The 18,276-nt window shown below is 34.0% G+C and overlaps 1 protein-coding gene across 2 annotated transcripts in view; it reads left to right on the top strand.

The window, feature by feature from the left end:
• Positions 1-5,226: 5,226 nt before the first annotated feature.
• The window catches only part of LOC143235229 (uncharacterized), a 15,294-nt gene continuing 2,244 nt past the window's right edge, over positions 5,227-18,276 (top strand). The window contains exons 1-5 of one of the 2 annotated variants that reach the window (XM_076473182.1): positions 5,227-6,086; positions 8,229-9,090; positions 10,852-11,420; positions 12,004-12,145; positions 16,087-16,417. In XM_076473182.1, the coding sequence (XP_076329297.1) occupies positions 5,388-6,086; positions 8,229-9,090; positions 10,852-11,420; positions 12,004-12,145; positions 16,087-16,417 (2,603 nt within the window). In that variant the 5' untranslated portion in view covers positions 5,227-5,387. Of the gene's footprint in view, positions 6,087-8,228; positions 9,091-10,851; positions 11,421-12,003; positions 12,146-15,136; positions 15,316-16,086; positions 16,418-18,276 lie in introns of those variants that run through there. The other variant, XM_076473183.1, reaches the window with a different exon arrangement.

Below are 18,276 nucleotides of genomic sequence, written 5' to 3'. Positions count from 1 at the left end.
ACTGTTTATTGTAGATTGAACTTGTGAACGACTTTATCAACATTGTTTGGAAATGACTAAATCTGCTACAACTCTATTAAATAGTTATAATTCGTTGGATTTCATAATGAAATTTCATACCTTTCACACCTCTGTGTAAATATAATAAGTCAAAATTGGATGGATATTTCATTTTGCTTCAGTCTGAACATCTGACTGTTTGATCTACGTTGGATACAATCGTAATAATTGAAATGTCCGGTCAAGTTCTAAGAAATATAATATGGTTAACACATATTTAATGTGTTGTATCACTGTGTAATGTGAAAGAACTATGTTTAGTAACTGTAAAAGTTCAGTGACATACAAAAACTGTGGTTAAAGAATGGTAAACATTACGTTTATGTGTAAAAGATATATGAATATGTAGAGCTTGAACCGTCTGTTTTTATTGGTCACCATGGTGTTAATTAAGAAAAAATATTTTGCAAAAATGTATACTCTGCTATCTAGTGACATAACCTGAACTTTTATTTTTCTTTAAAAGGAAAGGATACTCTTAGTATGTGATAAAAACATAGTAAAAACTGTAATTTACTTAGATATACACGTAGGATAATATTAAATGGTTATAGTTAATAATAATCCTAATCAAATCACTGAGAAAAATGTTAGAAGAAAATCTTGCAAGATTCTGTGGGTACGTTTCTGTACAGTTTTGGCACCTGAGTATAAAGTCGAAAAAAATGGTTCCTCTGCTCCATTTATTTCCCATTTCATTTCTTTCCTGTTTATTACATTTGTTATTATCATCGGATTATACTGTCCAGCGTTCGGTCCGGACTGATATCTCTTTTTCTATTTTATTCATTTGCAACTTCATATATTTTGTATTTATTACATTTATTTATTATTATCGAACCTTAGATAGGGTATCCTGCCATGCTGTGTCCATAACATAAGATAACAATTAATATACACGGTATTAAAATAGAATGAAAAAGAAGTAAACCCTTTAAATAAAAAAATACAGTGAAAAGTTATAATAAATTTCACCTTAAGATTAATTACATTCAGACAAAGCTTTGCGTCTGTCTTATTCACTTCCCACTTCATTGGATTCATTACATTCTTTTTCTTTTCTTTTTTTTTCCACTTAACATGTATTTTGCTGCCATACAGTGTCAAAAAGTTAAACTAAGAAAAAATAAAAAAGAAAGGAAAAAAGAAGTCTATGAGTAATTGTAATATTAATTAATATATTGAAGAAACTTAGCGTGTTTTGCACCTTAGTATTACATTGAGACCAGAAAAAAATGGCTGTTTTTTCAATTTTATTTACTTCCCTTTTCATTTGTATTGTATTTCTTTCATTTTTTGTTGTCATCGTACTGTACTGCCGTGTTGAGTCCGAAATTTAATGTCAGACGAAAAATTTAAAAAGATTCAAGATATAAAAATAGCATATCAAAAAAACTAAAATCATAATATCAAAATAAAAAAACGGTGAAACAAGTATCATAAATTACACCTAACATTATATTCAATCCAGAAACATAGCTTTGTCTCTGTGTTATTTATTTTTCACTTCATTTATTGTAATTTTTTTAATCAGACTTTTTAAGTCATACAGAGGAAAAATAGTATATATATACAGGATACCAAAATAAAATGTAAAGGAAGTAAATTTTTATTATTTTTACATCACATACACAGTTAAAACTTTAACACAGATTTTACCCTACTATTATGTCCAAGTCTATAAATATAGATTTGTCTCGATTTTTCAATTTCCAAATTAATTTACTCTGTATTTATTATATTGATTCATCTTCATCGAACTTTAGGTACAGAATATTGCCATGCTGTGTCCAAAAGTCAAACTGGCACAAAACATTCAAAATTTAAAACATTTAAACAAAAAATACAGTAAAAATTACCATCACTTTCGTATTCACATTATGCTCACTCCAGAAACATACTTTTGTCTCTATTTCAAAGTGTAGTAAGTGGATTCATTTTTGACGAACCGTTATTATTATTATAAACATATGTTCTGTACGCTGACATTAATAAAATTCCCTGTGAATTTTCAGCCCAAATTAATATGATCTCAATACATCATTTTGTTTATTATTCAAAAACCAATATAAAATCAAATTTTGTTAATTGCATACATATATGCCCCCCGCTAGTACAGCGGTATGTCTCCGGATTTACAACGCTAAAATCAGGGGTTCGATTCCCATCGGTGGGCTGAGCAGATAGCCCTTTGTGGCTTTGCTATATGAAAAACACACACACACACACACACACGCATATATATATATGAATGTACGCAAAGTACTGCATTATACAGTCATGCGAAAAAGTTAGGACACCCTATGAAAGCCTGTGTATTTGTGTAACATATTTGGGTACATAGATATTTAATCTCAATTTCAACAATACTGAGAGATTATAGGAATATAACTAAACAATTAAAACTGAAGAAAAGACTTTTCAAGATCTTCTGTAATCCAATTCTACAAAAATGCATATTCTAACTGAGGAAAAAGTTAGGACACCCTACCCCCTAATAGCTAGTGTTACCCTCTTTGGCTGAAATAACTGCAGTGAGACGCTTCTTGTAGCCATCTACCAGTCTCTGACATTGGTCTGAAGAAAGTTTGCCCCACTCTTCAATGCAGAATTCTTTCAGCTGTGAATATTTGCATGTACAGCCCGTTTCAAGTCACCCCACAGCATCTCAATGGAATTAAGATCTGCGCTTTGACTCGGCCATTTCAGAACTCTCCAGTTCTTAGTTTTTAGCCAGTCCTTGGTGGATTTACTGGTATGTTTTGGGTCATTGTCGTGTTGCAGGGTCCAGTTCCGCTTCAGCTTTAATTTTCGTACAGATGGTCTCACATGATCCTCAAGCACCCTCTGATAAACAGCAGAATTCATGGTGGATTCTATGATTGTGAGCTGTCCAGGTCCTGCTGCAGCAAAGCAGCCCCAAACCATGAAACTTCCATCTCCATGCTTCACAGTTGGTATGAGGTTCTTTTCCTGGAATGCTGTATTTGGTTTAGGCCAAACATGTCCTCTGTTTTGGTGTCCAAATAATACAATTTTGGACTCATCTGTCCAAAGAATATTATTCCAGAAGTCCTGGTCTTTGTCTACATTCTCTCTGGCAAACTTCAGTCCGACCTTGATGTTTCTCTTAGAGAGCAAAGGTTTCCTCCTTGCACACCTCCCATGCAAGTTAAACTTGTGCAGTCTCTTTCTGATTGTAGAGGCATGAACTTTCACATTAACAGTAGCCAGAGCCTGCTGTAGGTCCCGTGATGACATGTTAGGGTGTTTGGAGACCTCTTTTAGCATCTTGCGGTCTGCTCTTGGGGTGAACTTGCTTGGACCACCAGACCTGGGTATGTTGGCAGTTGTTTTGAAAGCCCTCCACTTGTTGACTATTTTCCCGACAGTGTAATGGCTGATTTCAAAATCTTTCGGGATCTTTTTAAATCTCTTACCAGACTCATAAGCTGCTACAATTTTCTTTCTGAAGGCCTCAGACAGCTCTTTTGCTCTCACCATGGTGCTCACTCTCACTTCAATAGTCAGGAGCACACCAAACTAAATGTCTAAGGTTTAAATAGGGCAAGCCTCATTCAAAATGCTGAGTAACCATCTTCTAATCATGTGCACCTGGTGTGATACACCTGTGTGTGAGTTGAGCCATTTTAAGTGGGAATAAATGTGGGGGTGTCCTAACTTTTCCCCAGTTAGAATATGCAATTTTGTGGAATTATATTTACAGAAGATCTTGTTTAATTGTTTAGTTATATTCCTATAATCTCTCAGTATTGTTAAAATTGAGATTAAATATGCATACATCCAAAAATGCTACAAAAATACACAGGCTTCCATCGGGTGTCTTAACTTTTTTCACATGATTGTAACAGGTACATCTATAAAGAAATTATAAAACATTCATTCATGAAGGAAAAGAAGGGCACGTTGGTAACAGATAAGAATATGTGTCATCCTCACTCTAATTTTAAATTTTCTCTTTTCATTTCACTGTTTTATTTCTCATTAATTCAATAGAATATTAATATAATACCAAGTTTAAATAGAGAATGTAATGTTTTTGTTTTTTTAATATATGTTAAAAGTATATATATTTCATTATTTTATTATGTTAAAAGTATATACTTCATTATTTTATTTGTTTGTTTGGAATTTTGTGCAAAGCTACTCGAGGGCTACCTGCACTAGCCGTCCCTAATTTAGCAGTGTAAGACCAGAGGGAGGGCTGCTAGTCATCACCACCCACCGCCAACTCTTGGGCTACTCTTTTACTAACGAATAGTAGGATTGACCGTCACATTATAACGCCCTCACGGCTGAAAGGGCGAGCATGTTTGGTGCGACGGGGATTCGAACCCACGACCCTCAGATTACGAGTCGAACGCTTTAACCCACCTGTCCATGCCAGGCCCCGTTTAGCCTACTTTTAAGATTATTTCATCCATCATTGTTGTAATTTTAGTTTATAACTACTCTATCATGTAATTTCTCCTAATAAATACTGCAAATAAGTTATACATTGTAATTTTAATCTTTTTGTTATTAATAATAAAAATATTTTTTACAAAGAAAAATTAGCAAAAAAGTAAAATTTACTTTGCAAACCAAATTTTTAAATTCAGTTTTCTACGACTACATTGAGATATATGCCCCATTATAGAACATAGAACTGTGCCTGTAAGGTTAAGTAGTTAATGATTTGCCCCAGGTACATATATCCTATGGAATATTCCTGCCTTTAACATCTTTTATCTTTACTCAGAGTTTCGACTGTTATCTAGTACAACTTTCTTTATAAAATAAATAACTGTGCAATGTATCCAAATAACGAACAGGCTCGTGATCCTGTGCAGTTTTCACTACGTCAGAATGACTGATAGCTTATCAGTCATTAACTTAAACTAGCACTCAGAACATGTTACTAACGGTGAAATGGGTTGGTTTATATTATCGATTGTTTACATTGTGAACAAAAAAAACGTTTTTATCAAGTGAATGATTTATCATCTTGTATCTTTTTAGTGAGACGTATTTTTTCTACACGTACGTTTTCAACATCGTGCGTTTTGTTCTAACATTAATAACAGGATATGTGAAATATGTAAAAAAAGCAAGACTACGACAAACTGATTTTTATCCTTTCGTTTTTTACTTCTTCCTTCCTCATTTGTTAAGTACGTGCACCATAAAAGAGGAAGTTTTGTAATATCAACAACGTGGCCCTGACAAACGTTACCTTGTTTTATACAACGTTTGTTACATTTATCGACAAAAAGTTTTAAAGAAACAATAGTCTGTTCCTCAGAAGATCACATTACTTTCTGACAATGTTTCTTGCCTGGTTTGTAGCTTTTCCGTTTGTTTGTTTAGCTAGTGTCAAGGTGAAAGTTTCTGAAAACGAGTGTCCTCAACTGGAGAACTGTAATTGTCACTACAAAGGTCAGCTTTTAAATGTTTACTGTATTAACATAACTGACACGTCACAGTTGAAAACTGTACTGCACGAGGACCTGAAGAACCAAACATTTGCCCATGTTTATATCAGGAAGTCTAATATTTCACATATTCACTCATCTCTTTTCGCCAACTTGGCAATCCAGAAGATTATCTTGCAACATGTGAACGTGAAAACCATTGATTCAGATGCTTTGGAAACTGTCCAATATCTTGTTGAAGTCAGATTAAACTATGGTAAAACAGAATCGATACCAAAAGCTATTTCTAACGTAGGAATGAGACTTCTAAATCTGTGGATAGTGCATGGAAAAATCAAGGAAATCAGACTTGAGTTCCAAAGCTTTATAATCTTAAACGAATTGTATTTACAAGCAAACCAAATCGAATTTATTCATAAAAATGCATTTATTTCTCTTACGAATCTACGTAGGCTCGATCTTTCCTTAAACCTGATCAAAGTTCTGGAACCAAGAACATTTCGAGAAACGTATCAACCAAAAAAGATGTTTTTAGTAAACAATTCTTTGATATATGGTGACGGATTGTTGGATAGCATGGTAAACTTTGAAGTAAGTTGAAAGTAATTAATTTAGTAATATTTAAGTTGAGGGACTTAACGCTATAGGGAGTTATTATTAAAATAGCTTTTAAACCTAGATTCTAACATTTATTTTTTGGTTAATAAACAAATATTTAGCATGAAGTTTCAAAACTGATATATATTTTTAACTGTTAAGAATACAATTTGTGTTTAACGTTTCAAGTTAATACACATTATTTACTGTTAAGTATACATACCAAAGCTTAACATTAAGTCTTACACTAATAGACATCTACTGTGAGTATACAAACTAACGTTTAACAACGTCTTACACTGATACACACCATCTACTGTTTTGTATACACATCAAAGTTTAACTTCAAGTATTACACTAACACACACCCTTAACTGTTTTGTAACTACACCAGCGTTTAACAACTTCTTACACTCATACTGTTTGTATACTGTTTTGTATATACACCAAAATTTGAAGTCTTACACTAATAGACATCCTTAACTATTTTGTATACACACCAAAGATTAAACTAAAGTCTTACCCTAAAACCCCAGATTTAAAGTACATACGAAACATGAATCTACGATACATTATTTAATTTTTGGTGCTAGGACTAAAGTTTTACTACATTTTAATACCGTTTATCATACTCAATCAAACATATCAATGTAGTATAGTACCAACGGTATTATTACAGTTTCGTCTTTGTTGAAACATCAGCGAATTTAATAAAATATTATATCTACTGAGAGGTCATTACTGTCTGGAGTACAACAATGATTAATTACCACTGATTTTTCACAGATCAGTACTCTGTAAGGTATAATTAAAATTAGATATTATGGTGAGTCTGGAGTACAAAAGAGTGTAACTGCCTTTGATCTTTTGAAACGTCAAAATTCTGGAGAGTCTAGGATACGTTTAAGACATTTCATGATACCTTTTTTTTTTCTTTTCAAATACGTATCACTCGTTACTCATGTACTTTTAGATTTAAATATTTGTACCATTTAGTTTTATTTATGGTTTAGTCGTTTTAATATTTACTTGATTCTATTATTTATTTTATGTATATTATTGTTTTGATTTGGTGGTTAAAACAGTATTACGTGGATATACATACACATGTTCATTTTGTATTGTGCTGCTAAATATGGTACGTCTCAGATATATTTTTATTTGTGTGCTTTTTTCCTTAGGATATCTAGTATTTGTGTTCTTGTGAGTATTGAAATAAATTAATCTAAACCTCATCGCTTTTTAATAAAGTACAGTGATGGAAAAAAACAACTGCACTGATGTTCGAATAGATAAAGTGTTATCAGATACATCGATATATATGTGTTTATCGTTATTTTAGTTTTGAATACTTAAACCTTCCAATTATACATATATATATATATAGATATTATGGTAGATATATAGATATTATAGCTATAACAATAGCTCTAACACTATCAAATACATTAATTGTAAACAGGTAATCAAATCAAAACTATAAATTAGTTGTGAACTTAATACAAATTACGCTTACGGTGAGACAAAAAAAAAATTATTTTTCTATTTCTAATCATGGTTGTCATTAAGAGCTGCTAACTGAAAATGTTTGTGACAATAAGAAGCTTTCACTTGGATTAGGAACAAATCATATATCAGACATGAAGTAGAAATAAACCATCCTGAATGTAAAACTCCCAACCTCCACCCTTTTCTTCGATATTATAAAACACAACTCACCCTAACTAATGACTTAAAATATTCTTGTAATAGAGATAGACTTAGCCCAAATTCCCACAATTTTGAAGCAAACACCCTTCCAATTAATAGTTACAAGGCGATCTCAAACAGAACTAAAAACCCTAACTTTAATAGCTCAAAAACACATTCTAAACATCTTTCAGAGAAGGCTAAACCTGTTATTTATGTATCTTACAGAAAGTGTACCTGATGAATTAATATACTTTCACAAGAAAGCTAAAACATGTTATTAAAATATCTTGGATGAACCTACAAAATCAAAAGGTTGCATACATCTTGCAAACATGTTATCTTAATATCTAACAGAAAGTTAAATTAGTAAATCTATATTGTTTCAATAGGTTATATGGATGTTTCATAGAGAGCTAAACATGTTATTTATATATCTAACAACAGGTGAATTTGGTGAACAACGATACAAATATCGACAACTTTGCTTCGACGAGGATGTTAAATCTGAGAGATATTAATCTATCGCACAACCCTTTACAGTTGTTGAGAAAAGATACGTTTAGCTATAATTATGCGTCACTGAAGATTTTGCAACTAAGTAACACTGAATTAAAATCAGTTCACAAAGAAACGTTTAAGAAAATGTCGTTTCTTCGTAGATTATATCTAAGTAATAATTACATAGTTGAATTTGAAAATACAACATTCGACAATTTACATCTGACTTTGATTAACCTCACAAATAATCGTCTGATAACCATCACCGGACTGTTCGTTAACTTGCCATTACAAACTCTGGATGTCAGTTATAACCGAATAAAAACGGTAAGAGGAGCATTTGATAAACTGCCCAAGTTACAATATCTGTATCTCAACAATAATGCTCTGTCTTGTATCGAAGAACGAACGTTTCAGAACAACAAAATGCTACAGCATCTAACACTTTTCAATAACAAGATTACATGGTTAGCATCAAATGCATTTGAAGGTCTTATAAAGTTAGAACGTCTGTTCTTGAACCACAACTTGATCCAAAGTTTGAATGGGTCTTTACATTATCTTCCATGGCTTGAGTTTCTACAGTTATATAATAATCGCCTCACACATCTGAACGCTACCGACTTCAGCAAAAACCCGAGTTTATATAAACTATACCTTTCAGCAAACAGACTCGTCTCAGTCGAAGGAGCATTTTTTAACTTAAAACTCCTGCGAATTCTGTTCATAAGAGCAAACCTGTTAGAGACTTTATCGAGGGAGAGTTTTCCAGAACAGTTGAAACGTTTGTGGTTTATCAAAATAACTGGTGAGTATCCCCACAAATAAATTTATTAGAACAAGTAAGTTAAATTCTGTCATAAGTGTTAAAAAAATTATTTTATATTAAATTATTGGTGTAAACATCGTATCAGGAGTATGTTAATATTAGACAATTGTCCGAATTTAATATTGATATATACTCTTCAAAAAAAGAAACGCAAAAGGCAAAATTTGAGACAAATTGTTAACAAGTTTATTCCGGGTAGTTCTATATGACATGTGTGTCAACGCTCACTAGTTGAAGTTTAACGTCACTCAACGTCAATAACAAGTATGCCCCCCCGTGAGCATCAATAACTGCTTGGCATCTCCTGCCTATGGAAGCGATGAGATCACGAATCACATCCTGTGGAATGGCTGTCCACTCAGCCTGCAAAGCTGCTGCAAGCTGAGGTAGAGTCTGCGGTTGAGGTTGTCGCTGTCGCAGACGTCGGTCCAACTTGTCCCAAAGATGTTCGATGAGGTTTAAATCTGGTGATCTGGAGGGCCAGGGAAGAACGTTGATGTTGTGATGTCTCAAGAAGACAGTGGTGAGTCGGGCTGTGTGAGGACGGGCGTTGTCATGTTGAACCATGCAACCATGATGGGTTGCACATGGAGCCTAAGAATCTCGTAGACGTATCGTTGAGCCGTAAGATTCCCTCGAATGTGCAAAAGGTCTGTTCTGGCATTGTAGGCGATTGCAGCCCACATCATGACGCTGCCACCACCAAATCTGTCAACATCCTGCACACAGTTTGCTGCAAAACGTTCACCTCGGCGACGGTAAACACGGATTCTTCCATCCTGCCTATGAAGCATAAAACGTGATTCATCGCTGAACCAAACATGCCTCCATCGTCGATGAGGCCATACCCGATGTGCCCGAGTCCACTGCAGCCGTGCTTGACGATGTTGCTGGGTGAGGATGACGCCTCTGACTGGATGTCGAGGTCGGATTCCTGCATCTCGTAGACGGTTGCGTACGGTCTGATCGGAAATCCAACGCAGCCCTGGTATGGTTGAGACAGTAGACGTTGCAATGGTGGTCCTATCACGAAGGTGACGTAACCAGATGTAGCAATCTTGTGCGGGCGTGGTCACACGATGTCTGCCAGATCGTGGACGGTCACAAGTTGATCCATGTTGTTGGTGACGATTCCATAGCCTTGTGATGGTGCTTGGGTGGACATTCACAGCTCTGGCAACATCTGATCGAGATTCGCCTGCTTCCAAGCGATCAATGGCGTTGTTGCGTTGTGCTTCAGTCAGTCTTGGCGTAACTGTATTGCGTGTCGGTGGCTTAACACTGAGCTATGGAAACCGAGAACCCGTCACTTTTATAGGGATTTTGCACATGTTGCACTTGCAAAACATGCAGATCTCTCAAACAAATTTATTGGACACGCATGCGTTTTGGCGAAAAATCCGATGTTTCCCTCCGTTTTCAAAGTGCACAACTTTTATTGTCATTTTGGTCTGACAATCAGTGCCTTAACACATGTAACATCACATACTCTGAGCTTGTAATGTTATTACATATATTTCTCTTTAAAATAACAAAAATATCCCTTTTGCGTTTCTTGTTTTGAAGAGTATATCTTTTGTTTAGATAATTTTAATTAAAAACATAAAAAATGATTCAAAGAAATTTAACATCTCCCCTTTCAGTAATGACTGGAACAAATATGTAAATTATTATATCAATGTTATTAACAAAAAAGTCTGTAGATTTGACACTTATTCTGCTTTTTTTCTAACTTTAAAGGTAATCCGCTTGCTTGTGACTGTCGCCTCACGTGGCTTCTTCGTTGGAGCAGAGATAAAGAGAGTGTGATGGATCAACCTACATGTTCTCAACCACAGTGGCTAAAAAATCGTCACTTCAGACACTTGAATGAAAGTGACCTTCTTAACTGGCCCGACCATTGTCCTGAACCATGCAATTGTTTTTGTGTCAGTAATAATTCGGATTACTTCATTAACGTTGACTGTTCTGGTCGCCAGATATCAGCTGTTCCAACAGTCCTTCCAGGAAAAGTTGGTTATCTGAATGTAAACAATAACTCAATACAAACTCTTGAAGATTTAGACTTCTGTAGTAGACCACAGCTTCAAACACTGTTACTTGAAAATAATAGAATCACCGTTGTGAATAACGTGAGTTTTCCAAAAAATTTAAAAAGGCTTAGTCTGGCTAGAAACGACATTGAGAGTTTCCCATTGTCCACCATAGAAGATCTTGTCCTGGACAACATCACGTTGTCTGACAATCCTTGGCTTTGTTTGTGCAAAACGCTTCCTTTCAGAAACTGGCTCTTCAGTCACAGAGATGTTGTAAGTTAATTAATTTATTTACAGTTGTAAGTAAGAATATTAAAAGGTTCAGTTAAAAACTACAATTGAATTATAATTATTAGTAACAAGTATTAAAATGTAATACTTAGCTAAAAATAAATTCATCATGTCAATTATTACATTATAAACTGAATACAATTAACAAACCATTTTATTTTACTAAATTATCGATATATTTCAGCTATGCGGTGTGTTCTATCAATCATCACAGTACAATAATGTAGTACAATGCATAAACTACTGAAACATGAAGTAATAAGGAGTCCTTAAAACTGAGTTGATATTTAGGTTTTAATGTAATATCCTGTAACTTAGATCACCGTACTTACATCTTTACCTGGAATTAGACATTATTTAATTAATTATTGTTTGGATGTAACTTTCAGTCTTACATTACACCTTGCATATTTCAGAAACTTGTTTAAAATACCATTTTTCATTTACAGCTACAAAAAGGGTTCTTAGTTTTCGAATGACATTTTTATTTACAGTTTAGAAATGAATAAATTTTGTACAATATATATTTTTTCATAGAGGGTGATAACTCATTCTTTCTAACTAGGTTTCGGATGTAAACGAAACCTACTGCTCTTCAGTATTAGATAATGGTCCCTTGAGGGGAAAGGTTTTGGTTTCATTAACTGAGATTGATCTGTGTCCACAAAAGGTGGCAATGTACATCGTTATCACCATCGGAGCTTTAGGTGAGTCATTCGTGAAGATATTAATTAAAATAAATTTATAAAACTACAAAAAGGTTTATGGTTAATATTCGTATTTATTTCACTGAACTTTTGTGTATTTTTCAAATGATTGATCATAGTTACTGTTAATATAAATATAATCATTTGTCGGTTGCTTTATATTTATAGTTGAACAGACTAATCGGTGTCATTGTTAGGAAATACACTGCTGGTCAAAATCTTAAAACCAATGAACATAAAGAAAAAATATGCATTTTGCGTTTTTAGACCCAACCACTTACTTGAGTAGAGCTTTGAAAGATGAAAATAAAAAACGTTTTTAGCATTTAATAGGGAAAATGTGAACACTATGAAATTAGCCTAAATACTAGCTGGTCAAAAGTTTAATACCATACCAAAGATAAGTTCTAAACAAGGTAGGAAATGCCAAACAAGAGGTCTCAGTAGTGAGTTTCACGGCCGTCATTGCGAATAACTGCAAACATTCGCTTTGGCATGGTCGATATAAGCGTTTGCAGAAGGCTGGCTGGAATGTTATTCTAAGTGCTGAAGATGGCTTCACGAAGATCATGCACTGTTTGGAATTGACGTCTATTTCTATAGACTTCCCTTGTCATCCGCCCCCAAACATTTTCAGTGGGGTTCAGTTCGGGCGAACACGCTGGATGGTCCAAAAGAATCACGTTATTCGCCATGAAAAAGTCCTTTGTCCTGCGGGTATCGTGGATTGCAGCGTTGTCTTTTTGAAAGATCCAGTCATTTCCACACAAGCTAGGGCCTTCAGTCAGTAAGGATACTCTCTCCAACATGCCAATATAGCCAGCTGCTGTTTGACGCCCCTGTATAACCTGAAGCTCCATTGTTCCATGAAAGGAGAAAGCAGCACTCCAGATCATTAATGAATCTCCTCCACTGTGTCGTGTAGAAAATGTCTTCATTGGGATATCCTTATCGTGCCAGTAACGTTGGAAGCCATCTGGACCATCCAGATTAATTTTTTTCTCATCAGAGAACAAAACCTTCTTCCACTTTTCTACGTCCCATGTTTGGACGCCTTTGAAGACGTTTACGGTTTTTAAAGCCTTTCTCTCGTAGATGCCGTCTTATTGTTCTTGAGCTGCATTCTGCATCTGTAAGGATCTTAATCTGGTTCGACGATCGGCTGATGTCTTACCGGATAACCCGTCGAATCCTCTGCTCAACACCGGCAAACTTTTTTTGGGCCGACCACTTGAAATTCTCTTCTGTATCCCTCAGGGTCTTTTAAGAAATTTGCAAGAGCGGTTTTACTACGCCCAATCTCACCAGCGATGTCACGTTGAGAGAGACCTTGCTTTTGCAGCTCGACAATTCTGCCACGTTCAAACTCTATCAACTGTTTAGCCTTTGCCATGTTTTTACCCAATGTAACACAGGAGATGTCAGTGGGAGATGTTGACAACGCTAATGCTTGAACACAAATGACTAAATTTCGTTACGTGTTTACCGATTAACGCTTCGTTTCACTATCGAAGTTAGAAACGACTAACTTCGTTTCGGTCTTAAACTTTTGACCAGCTTGTATTTAAGTTAATATCATAGTGCTCAAATTTTCCCTATTAAATGCTAAAAACCTTTTTATTTTTATTTTTATTTTCCCTTTTCTTATTTTCATCTTTCGAAGCTCTACTCAAATAAATGGTTGAGTCTAACAATGCAAAATGCATATTTTTCTTTATGTTTATTGGCCTTAAGATTTTGGCCAGCAGTGTACGTGTTATGATGACACAGGTAGCAGTTTATATATAAGACTCCTTGAATATAATGTTATAATATTGAATAGAATATTCAGATTGAGAAACGGAAATGTATCAACGATTATTTTTATTGAATAAATTAATGCTTACTGTCTTAACTTCAAAAGATCTAAAGATAGCTTTGTTACATCCTGTCTGAGCTTTAAAAGATTCAAAGACATATTTGTTGTTTACTGTCTGAACTTTAAAATATTTCATGATAGCTTTGTCATTTGCTGTTTGAACTTCAAAAGATCTAAAGATAGGTTTGATACTTACTCTCTGAACTTCAGTAAGCCTGAAGGTAGGTTTGTTACTTACTGTCTGAATTTCAAACGATCTAAAGATAGGTTTGAAATTTACTCTCTGAACTTCAGAAATCTAAAATTAGATTTGTTACATACTTTCTGAACTTCAAAATATCTAACGATATGCTTGTTAATTACTGTCTAAGCTTCAAAATTTCTAAATTTTGGATCTATTTATTCCAAGAAATTTTGCTGATGTAATTACATTCAGAATAGCACCATTCGGATATATTCGTGGAGGATTTCTAACTGTTTCAAGTAATTGTCAAAATAGATTCGTTTTTTCAGATATTCATTTTTATTTTCTACTTTTGACAATATTTTACTATTTAATTTAAAACTGGTTACACATTTGTAGGTGCAATCGAACGGGTAGTAGAACTACTCAAAATCGTCTGCCCGTTGTGAGGCTAGGTTAAATTTGGGATCATTTAAAGTCATGCTGCTTTCATACATGATGAAAATAATAGGACTTACTATCTTTGGAGATCCCCTGTCTCGAAAGTAAAATAATCCGAGTGGATAGATGCCTTTCATATTCACTCTATATTTTCTGTTTTATAGGAAGTTAGATAATCATCAAATAACTTCTCCAGGTAAATCCATTTCTTTTAATTAATATCTTAATATGTTGCACTATATAATGTCTAATGTGTTCTCTATATTAAGAAAGTAGGCGTTTATTAGAATTAGTTTTAAAACTATCTATTATGGTTTCAATTAATCTCACTGAATGATTTGTCGTTTGTCTAAATTTTTCTGAAACCGTTTTGAATTTTGGATAATTTGATCTCTAGAAAAGTGGAGAGTCTGTTGCTAATAATTCCTTATAAAATTTTGTTTTGACAACCACTTAAACTGTTCAGTCTGTAACTGTCTGCTTTATTTGTTTGTTATCTTTACTTTAGGAATTTCAGAACCGTTTCTTGCTGGCAAGAGGTTTGAATGTATCCAGTGTTGATTTTGGAGATTAATTGGAGTTATGTAGATGTATTTATTTCATGTGTTAATTTACTGTTTTATAACAGTGTTATGTATATGTCAGATTCATTGTGTGTTTTGGAAAAAAAATTATTTAAAAACTTTTTGTTAATTTGTATATGCAGTTTTACTTTCGTGATTTAGGAAAAAATTTTACATGCATTTTGATTGTTCATAAATCGTTTGATATTTCTTTGGGTCCGTATGTTCGTTTTGTAGTTTCTCCTATTTATCTAGTTCTAATTGTTTTATATCTTTCTTAATTAGTTGATCTATGATTTGATATCTTCTATTTCTAAATTGTCTTCTCAGTTAACAGAGTTCTTTTATCATATTTACCCTCCTCGCCCTGAGAGAGTATTGCAATCGGGCCTGTGTCTGTCTGCCTTTCCATATCTTCAAAATTAACAGACCTATGTATATAAAAGTTTTACAGAGGATACGGAGTAGGTGTAAAACAATCGTTCACAGATTTGGTCCTGATACAAGTCCGAATCAGGTTTCTAGATTACTATGTATCATGTTTTACTGTAGAGAAATCGGGTATTTTTGTGGTTTTCGGTTTATAACTTGTGTGATTGGATTTGTACTCAAATCATGAGCAAATTAAGCTTCATATTCCTCATCACAATACAAAAAATAACTTAAGAAGGATTTTGAAGGTTTTCAAAGGTGAACTATTACAGTATCCAAAAAAAGTAATTATTAAACATAACTTTTTATAACAACTTTCTTAGCGTAGTGCAAAACTGTGGCTAATATTTAATATTTTGTTTGTTGTAATTATTTAATATAACTTCTTTAATACAACTATCTTTCTTAGCCTGAAAAGTATAAAAGGTTTTTCAGGAGATTTATTATTTATCCTTTAATTTAGCACTCTTACTTGGTGTGTCTGGTGTGAAGATCATCTACAGCCGCTACAACATGAACATCAAAATCTGGATGTATGCACATGGCATCTGTACTTTTTTATCGTGTGTGAAGGAAGATGAAATTGAGGAAGACAAGGTGTTCGACGCCTTCATCTGTTATAATTCATTGGATGAGAGTCTTGTTTTAAATAACATCGTACCAGGATTGGAAGAACAAGAACCATTCTACAATCTTTGTATTCATGAACGTAACTTCTTGGCAGGATCCTACATTGCAGACAATATTGTCCAAGCTGTTAAAACTAGTCGACGAATCATTGTGGTTTTGTCTAAGTAAGAAATGTGATTCATTTACTGAATTATCTTAGGACTTAATCATGCGCCCATAATTTGTCAGGTATTTAACCACATGCCAAAACTGTTTAGGTATTTAATCACGTGCCCATAATTTCTTAATAATTGAACCATATGATCAGAATTGGTTAGGTGTGTAACCACGTGCCCAGAATGTGTTAGGTATTTAACTATGTGTTCAGAATTAGTTAGGTACTTAACCATGCACCCATAATTGGTTAGGTATTGCTATTTAATTTGATACCCAGAATTAGTTAGGTACTTAACCCTATACACAGAATTAGCTAGTTACATATTTTAACCACGTACCCAGACCATGATAGGTATTTAACCATGTATCCAGAATTAATTAGGAAGTGAACCATGTACACAGAATTGGCTAGTTACATATTTTAACCGTGTACTCAGAATTATTTAGATATTTAACTAAGTGTCAAGAAATTGTCAAGTATTTCACCATGAACCGTAACTAGGTTGAACATTTAACAACACATCCTGAATAGATTAGAAATTTATCAGTGTTTACAGAATTGGATCAAGCAATAATTTGTCAGAATTGTTTTGTTTGTTGTTTTTTGGAATTTCGCACAAAGCTACTCGAGGGCTATCTGTGCTAGCCGTCCCTAATTTAGCAGTGTAAGACTAGAGGGAAGGCAGATAGTCATCATCACCCACCGCCAACTCTTGGGCTACTCTTTTACCAACGAAAAGTGGGATTGACCGTCACATTATAACGCCCCCACGGATGGGAGGGCGAGCATGTTTGGCGCGAAGGGGATTTGAACCCGCGACCCTCAGATTACGAGTCGAACGCCTTAACACGCTTGGCCATGCCGGACCTTGTCAGAATTAGATAAAAAATGTTATCAATTTTCCAGAATCAGCCATGTGTCCAAAATTAAATCAGATTCCTTGTAGCACATTGCTACACAATGAGCTATTTGTGTTCTGCCCACCAGGCGTAGACTGGAAGGTAGTTAAATAAGAAAGGTAACTATTTGTCTAGATTCAGGTTAGAAAATTAATTATTAATCCGTAAGAAGTTTGTGATTTTATCTGTACTGGTTGTGATAAGGTGTAGATAACTAAATTAACATGAGTTAAAATAAAGACGACTTTTATTTAAGGAAGTAGTTTCTTTGATTTTTTCTTGCCTGTAAAATATTAGAGATTGCTAAAGTTACGGATCAAAAGGATGTCAAGAAAGGGTAAGCGAATTATATTCTCTTTCGACTGTAAGTTGTATATTATGTTGTCCTACATTTTAAAAACGAAATTAAAAATAGCTAATATGTTCTTCGTACTGGAAAACTATCGTGATCATGGCTGTTGCAGATGTAAGGATACAACTCTTGAGTCACTCTTCCAACCACAAAGTTCCAAAAATAAATCATTGATGAACATGCTTACAGGCCGTCTATATTACCATACAGTTCATTATTAAAGAAAAAAATATTACTTTCAGTGGCAAAATTTACCGATACCCTTTACTTTGTTAGAATGTAAAAAATTAAATGAAATTCCAAACGTTTCCTCTAGGGATGAACTAGAAAAGAGAGAGAAGTTGAAATCCAGTAACAAGTTTTTGGTGGGTAAAATAAAAAGATTTGTCTAAAAATATGAAGGAGTCTTTGACGGTGAATTCTGTAGTGTAAATATAGCTCAAAACAGGAATTAAAACTTTAGTTAATTTATTTGTACAAGGCTTAGTTATAGATACTGCAGGTTGGAACAGAAAACTAAACTATATTTACGAGGTTTAGTTATAGATACTGCAGGTTGGAACAGAAAACTAAACTATATTTACGAGGTTTAGTTATAGATACTGCAGGTTGGAA

This window comes from Tachypleus tridentatus, chromosome 12, assembly GCF_004210375.1.
Source record: "Tachypleus tridentatus isolate NWPU-2018 chromosome 12, ASM421037v1, whole genome shotgun sequence".
Taxonomy (NCBI): Eukaryota; Metazoa; Arthropoda; class Merostomata; order Xiphosura; family Limulidae; genus Tachypleus; species Tachypleus tridentatus.
This window is presented reverse-complemented; position numbering and strand designations above follow the sequence as displayed.